This window comes from Prunus dulcis, chromosome 2 (assembly GCF_902201215.1).
Source record: "Prunus dulcis chromosome 2, ALMONDv2, whole genome shotgun sequence".
In the NCBI taxonomy this organism is placed as follows: Eukaryota; Viridiplantae; Streptophyta; class Magnoliopsida; order Rosales; family Rosaceae; genus Prunus; species Prunus dulcis.
The window spans coordinates 12,705,973-12,713,416 of record NC_047651.1 but is presented as its reverse complement, the minus strand read 5'-3'; the positions used below and the strand labels follow the sequence as shown (position 1 = coordinate 12,713,416).

General features: G+C 37.0%; 2 protein-coding genes across 2 annotated transcripts; one reads left to right on the top strand and one right to left on the bottom strand.

Moving 5' to 3' along the window:
- Positions 1-1,672: 1,672 nt before the first annotated feature.
- Positions 1,673-3,845, top strand: LOC117619947 (heavy metal-associated isoprenylated plant protein 4). Its single transcript, XM_034350024.1, has 4 exons — positions 1,673-1,856; positions 2,136-2,320; positions 3,150-3,237; positions 3,337-3,845. Exons 1-4 carry the CDS (start codon positions 1,694-1,696, stop codon positions 3,828-3,830), a joined length of 930 nt encoding a protein of 309 aa, XP_034205915.1. The 5' UTR covers positions 1,673-1,693; the 3' UTR covers positions 3,831-3,845.
- A 1,836-nt stretch (positions 3,846-5,681) lies between these two features.
- Positions 5,682-6,728, bottom strand: LOC117619449 (AT-hook motif nuclear-localized protein 23-like). The gene has a single exon (XM_034349411.1). It carries the CDS (start codon positions 6,726-6,728, stop codon positions 5,832-5,834), a length of 897 nt encoding a protein of 298 aa, XP_034205302.1. The 3' UTR covers positions 5,682-5,831.
- Between the last annotated feature and the right edge of the window lie 716 nt (positions 6,729-7,444).

Sequence of the window (7,444 nt, the reverse complement as noted above, 5' to 3'; positions counted from 1 at the left end):
CAACAAGCATCAACCACATCCAAAGAGCAAGCTTCCTCTCTTACTCCTAAAACCCAGCAATTTCGTGCTCAGCCCATCTTTTCCCTTAGTTTTCCCTCTTGGCAAGCTGTTCTAACACTTGACAAAGTCTCTGTCAAGCTGCCGGGGAAACACTCAAGCCACCATTTTCTCTCTTTTTCCTCATGCTCAACCAAACCTCTCTGTAAAATCATTTCTCTCCTACCTTAATATCCCATCTTTCCCCTAGGAACACTTAATTTTCTCTTCAGTGCTAAACTCATGAAAACTTTGCTCCCATGCCACAAGTCTTTCATGCCAAGCTAAGATTCTACCTGTAAGCACTAAGAATTTATCTGTAAGTGGCCATTATTTTCGTTGGTGAAGATAACCAAGGTGTTTCCTGATGCTTTACTATCCTTTCGAAACATTTTGGGGTCTGATCTTTGAACTCAGACACAAGGGGGAAATTTCAGTCATTTTGCTCTTTGCGGCAGCCCAGCCCATTTGTAGTTGCCGGAAGAAAAAAGCCCCTATATAATTTACTATAAATTTTATTTAAAAATAATTATCAATTATCTATTATTAGAAGAGTAAAAAATCCTAGTCGCTCTCTCATTTAGTGAGTTCCAAAGAAAAACTCCACATATGAGGATGAGGAAGTAGCGTCATTGTCCCTACATTTGTTTTTTCTTTTTGGTTAGTGAATAAGTCCACTAGGGGCATTTTGAATAAAAAGCCCCTTATGGTGATTTCTTCTTAGCCATGCTCAAATTGAAGTTGCTCATCACCCCTTTTAGGCGTTCTCAAACAAATCCTTCTCCCAAAATCCGCTCTCTAACACTACTCATGTTGTCTAAATTTGGGTCTACATCATCTTTGACGGAGGTTGCTACAAATCACCCAATTTTTCTTTGTCAATGTAGTTTTTTTTGTTTATTTGTTTGCTCTTATATGAAGCTAGGTCGTTGAAAACCATGTTTTCCCCAAATCTGTTACGGCTGCAGTGGTGGGTGCATGTGGCTGCAACATCGCTTCTTTAGGTGATGTTGGTAGGGCTTGTTTAGGCTTATGGGTTGCCGTAAGGGAAAAGGTGGTACACAATGTGATATATAAAATGTAGTCTCGTAACATTTTCCATTAGATTATCAACAACATTCTCTGAAACCATTTTTAATTAAGAAAGCTAGTTCCAAAATTTTCCATAACATTCCACGGAGAATTATCATAATTATCAACAACACATTTAAACGAACTTCCAATTAGGAAATAAATTAAGTTCGGACAAGAGAAAAAAGAAACTAAGTCATTTAGTGGCACACCGGATCATTTAGTGGCACACCGGATTTCCACGTCGTTTTGGTGGTGGTCAAAGGAAGAAGAGGTTGTTGCGGTTGGTTGTGTGAATGATCTAATGGATAATCTACCACAAGGAATGAATAATATTTTCTCCAATGATTCAATTATCAAAGGCAGTTGAACCACCTCCACATAAATTCTCACCAACACAATGCCTTGAAAAACAAAGCAAGACTAAAGTTTCATCAATTAATTTCTCTTAATTTCTTACTTTTTAAACATATTCTAGATGGTTTTTTCTTGTACCTATAAACTATTTCCAAAGTGCATAGATTTACATTAATTTACTTGTTTTTGAAATCCCTCTTTGGCTGCACATCAAAGCTTTGCTGCTAAAATGGCAGCAAAAGATGGAGCTAAGGAGAAAGACAAAGACAAAGAAAAAGATGAAAAGAAAGAAAAGGAGAAAGATGGTGGAGTAATCAATGCTGTTTACAAAGTCAACCTGCACTGCCGGCAATGTGGACGTGAGATCAAGAAGCCACTTATGGCTACCCCAGGTATCCAATTGTTCCTTTTGTGTTCATTCCGCATCATGGTTTTCTCCACATATATAAGCCAATTTAAAAAATTAAAAAAAATTGAACTTTATTACTTATGAAGAAATGAGAAGAGGTAGAGCATGTATGTACTTTCTGCTTAGAGAACGTAAGATGTTTATTTGATCAGACCGTAAATCTGGATCATTAATCATATCCTTAATTATGTGGGTTTTCCTTTGTATTGTATATATTGTTCATATATTTGAGGCAACTGATGATGGTGCGTTATGTATACAGGGGTTCACAATGTAGAGGTAGATATGGAGAAAGGAGAGATAAAGGCAAAAGGCGTTTTCGACCCAGTACAAATTCAGAAACGGCTAGAGAAGCTTTGCAAGAAAAAGATTGAGTTGGTATCACCCAAAATTCAGATCAAGGAAACCCCCGTTATAGAGAAAAAAATAGTGAAGGAACCAAAAGAAGTACGCTGCTCACTCTCACCCATATGCTTAAACAATATATTTCTCAATACATTACCACTATTGATAGAAACTGTTTACTGAACAGTCATGGCGGCCTCTGTTTTGTTTTTTTAAAGTTTGCTTTTTAGTTATACATTACTGGTGATCTTTTCTAGTGCTTGGTTTCCTAATCAAATTCTTAGGTTTGCTTAGCAACTCCCAAATAGATGTTGCCTGTTTATCCAACATCAGAATTTAGAAGCCTTCCATAGTAGTTTTAAAGATCTTGGGTTTCTTACCCACTATCTATTTGATTTGGGTTGAAAACTCTGAAGTGTTGGCTCCCCAATGGCTTCACCTACTCCCCCGTCATCACTCCTACTCCGTCACTGCTTTTGCTCAAGTAGCACAAGAGGGGGCGTTGGTGAGAGTTTATGTGAGAAGCCTTGCGTAGAAAAGATCTTAGGCCTCTCCACTTGGATGCTCTAAATTTTATATAACAATAGATACGTAGGATGATGAGTTGCTTGAATTGAGAGTTTAGAAAGGAAATGTACCATATGATGATAGAATTCAAAGGGAGTGAAGTGTTTAAACTTATTCATCAATTGGTTCATTAGGGTCGGTCATCGTGTTCGTTATGCACCTTGGAGGTCCTGGTTAGGTTCACAATATGCACCTTTTTTTAGTATTAATTAAACCTTAACTCCCTCATTCATATACCCCTAGTATCAAAATACTAGGGGTATTTTTTATAGCTGTTCAGATATATACATGTAAATGTAATTGATGAAATGCATGCATGCACTAGCTAGATAGTTAACCAATTTTGTTTTGTTTGATTCCAAAGCCTATTTCACGGACAATATTGGTGAAGGTAAACATGCATTGCAACAAATGTGAGCAAGATCTGAAAAAGAAGTTAATAAAGAGAAAAGGTAATTAAACATATTTCAAAGTTTTCTTGAAGATTCGTACGTATATCTATATTTAGGGTATTTCTAACGAAGCATATATGTCAATGATGTATATTCTAGGTATTCACAATGTTAAAACTGACATGAAAGCACAAACTCTGACAGTGGAAGGAACAATCGAGCCAGAAAAACTAGTATCGTATTTACGAAAAAAGGTGCACAAACATGCAGAAATTGTGCCCCCAAAACCAGAGAAAAAGGAAGAAACAAAAGAGAAGGAGAAGGGTGCCTCAAAACCAGAAGAGAAAAAGGAAGAAACAAAAGAGAAGGAAAAGGGTGCCTCAAAACCAGCAGAGAAAAAGGAAGAAACAAAAGAGAAGGAGAAGGGCGCCTCAAAACCAGCAGAGAAACAGGAGGAAAAGAAAGAGAAAGAGAAAGAGAAAGACAGTGGTGAGAAATCTTCTGAACCAATCACCAGGGTCGTAGAAGCGAAGGAAGATATGCAGGTGGTGGAGGTTAAACCAAAAGAGAGCAACGCTCCATATTTCATTCACTATGTCTATGCTCCACAAACGTTTAGTGATGAAAATCCAAATGCTTGTTATATAATGTAAATAGGTGGGGATAGATTATATATATGCACTTTGGATTTATTTGGAACTACTTTTTATGTATATAGTAGTATGGTTGAATTCAAGAAACAGAATTACCCATAGATTAAATTGGAAAATGCATTATATGATGGAATTTTCAGACTAAATAAGTACCATAGATATGTTCTGAGTATTTGTCCCACATAAGAAAATTAAGAGGGATTTTCCACGAGCTATCTCCTGATTTCTAGGTACAACTCAAATGATTATGTCACGATGATAGTTTGGGCAAATATTACTTTCCTTCTTTTTTCAAATCGCTTGTCTAAATTATAGGATTGGTAAAGTATACAAGGCTGATCATTAGAATATTGTTGATTCTTTGGGATGGACAACATAGCTCGATATAACATAGTTTGTAATGCATGCACGACATCAAACATGTATTAAGAAATGAAAATCAACAAAGAAAAAGGTTTTAATAAAATAAAGTAAAAAGACAGAAAAGAAAAAGACAACAATGGCTTGAAAATCAAGAAACCGATATGTGCAGGCCACGCTATTCAGATTCAGGAATTTTGGAAGTTTGAATTATTTTATTGTTGTACAGAAAATGAGTCCTGAATTCAGTCACAGAGTTAGCTAGCTGATCCACTCAAGGGCACAACATGAAAACTTAAAACAAAAACTCTTGCATCAAACAAGGCAGTCGAATTAACCTTATGTCTTGATGAGCAAAGACAGACTATCTTTTCCTTTCTTCTTGGTCTCTGCTACTGCCAAATAAAATTTTCGTTTTCGGAATGAACAAAACAAATGGAAACCTATGTATTTCAAAAAACAAATAGAAAAACAACGACAATAATAATGATAAATATACTAACTGGGGGTTCCCCCGAGTAATATTTTTGTTTTCTGAAAGAAAAGCCCTCCAAGAATATGTACCAGATATAAAACTAAGGAAAAATTCTTGAATGGAAGAACCTCTGAGATATATATAGAGTATTTTAGGAAAAAGAGAAAAGTGTAAACAAAAGAACCCTCACTATAATATATAATATGGTTTTAAGAATAACTAGAGCAACTGGGGTTGATGATGTTTAAGAGAGCACTGTGCAATATACTAGGATGATTTAATTTTAAAATATATATATTTGATTGTGCAGGTGGAGTGGTCAGATGTGAGAGCCTTTTTTAATTAGGGAAGAAGGAGTAGAAAAGCAAGTGTCGAACTTTCATTATGAACATGGGGTTATACCACTGAAACTATGATAGCTTTTGCTTTCTTATATTCATATTTGGTTGTTTTCTTTCTTTGTTTTGGTGTAAGATTGGAGAGATTGTATATTTCATGTGCTAAGATATATGCAGTTGGAGAGAGAGAGAGAGAGAGAGAGAGAGAGAGAGAGAGGGAGATATATATATATATGTATATATATATATATATATTTAGATCATATAATTATATATCCTTGGGAGTGGAAAGCTTGACATAGCTATATATATATACATACATCCTACATATAGAAAAGGCAAAAGTTAATCATTTTCATGACAAAGCTCCAAAGTTCAGAAGACAATATTATACATGATTAACAATCATATAGTTTATAACTCGATCTGTATTAATCTTATGGATTATAATAACAATAATTTATCAAATGTTATGTTAGATTTTGCGGTACTTGAAACATAATTACTTATCAACAATATTATCATAATTTCAGACAAGTTTTATTTTATATCAATCGAAAGCTACAATATTCTCTGAAACCATTTCTAATTAAGAAAAGAGAGTTCCAAAATCCAACTTCCATCATCATTCCATATGGAGATGATCATCAACAACAACACATTAAAAAAGCACTTAAAATTAGGAACCAAATTGAAGTTAGGACAAGAGAAAAATAAAAAAGAAATTAAGCAAGAAAAATAATTGTACAAGATGGGGGATGATTGATATTGATTTAAGGATCGATTCTCTGACCTTGGTCATGACCTGACCTATAGCTAGCAAAACTATCAATAAGGCGGCCGCCCGGCCGAGTTTCCTCCCCAACTATCAACCTGCAGCTGATGAGGCATGTTATTGAGCGGAAGATTGAAGAAGGGAAGCCCCGAAGACGGATCTGGAAAGGGGTTGGTTACTCCTCCACCGCCGCCGCCGCCACCACTGCCTCCGCCGCCCGAAGACTGCGGCACAGGCTGCTGCATCTGCAGCTGCTCCTCTTCCTCCAGGGGCAACCTCTCATAGGCTACGTTGGTAAACGATGAGGCTATGACAATAACAGGCCCAGATGCTATGAGTGCTCCTACAACATTTCCACCCATAACCTGGCCCGAACCACCAGCCAAAAATATGGTCAGGCTAGTGGCCCCGGGTGGCGCAGGGGGAGGTAGAAAGGAGCCCGTCAACGACAGAATCTCAAATCTGCCGTGCAGCGTGACAACTGCGCCAGCCGCAGCTGGTTGACGCAGGCTCACGTTGGTTACCATACCACTCCCACTCAGCACACAAATCCCTCTCTGCCTTTTTCTGGCATATGTTCCAACGGAATCAAACACATCACAGCCACTGCTGACCTCCAAAATATGAGCTCGCAAAGTGTTTGCGCTCTCCCGAGTTATGATCACGGGTGGTTTGGGCTTATTCCTTGACCCTGGAGGTCGACCTCTGGAGCGTCGACCTCCAGAATCCCCCGAACCAGAACCAGGGTTCGGGGTCACAAGATCAAGCCCTTGATGATGAGGGTTGTCATCATCGACGTCGTTTTGGTGGTGGTCGGAGGAGAAAAGGTTGTTGCGGTTGGGGGTGTTGTGATCATCATCAGAATCCGGTGGTCTTTGGAGGTGGAGGTCGGGGATTTGGAGCTGCTGATGAACAAAGCGAGATGCTGAGCCCAAGTCTAAGCCAGCCATACACAGAGAGCTAAAGAGAACAGAAAACAAGAAAAATATAGTAAAATATGTGGATAATTTTAATATAGAGAGGTTCAATATTTTATGGGTTTCTTGAGAAAGGAGAGCCCCATAATTTCAAACCCTAGAACGAATAGAAAACAAAGGGAATCGAGTGCAGGGAAAGGGAAGGGTACGAGTTTAGAAGAGAGAGGTGGGAGGAGGAGGAGAGAGATATCATAAAGTGGCAAACGCAGCCATTCTCAACATCTAAAGTATATAAATATAAAAAAAATAATTATGTATGTGCATATAAAATAACAGAGATAAAATATTTCACTTCTTTAGTAACTTTTAATTTTTTTTATTGTTTCAAATTTTAATATGTGAGTTGAATTGTCTGTGTTAACACTGAGTGTGCTTGAAAGGAATACTCTATTGAGTATATCTGAAAGAGTAATAATTATTAGAGTGGATCAACTGTTTTGTTTATGGTTTATTATATATTATACCCACCAACAGTTTATAGTTGATCAATTGTTATTGATATGCTGAAAGAGTAACTATTATTAAAGGATCCATATTTTATGGCCACATTAATTCATCAATTGTTATTTAAGACTTGATATGCTGAAAGAGTATATTGTTGTGATCATGATCACATTATGCAGGAATTGATATGTAACTTCTTACATCAGTTATTATTATGAATTGTTAACTCACATCTCATATTATAT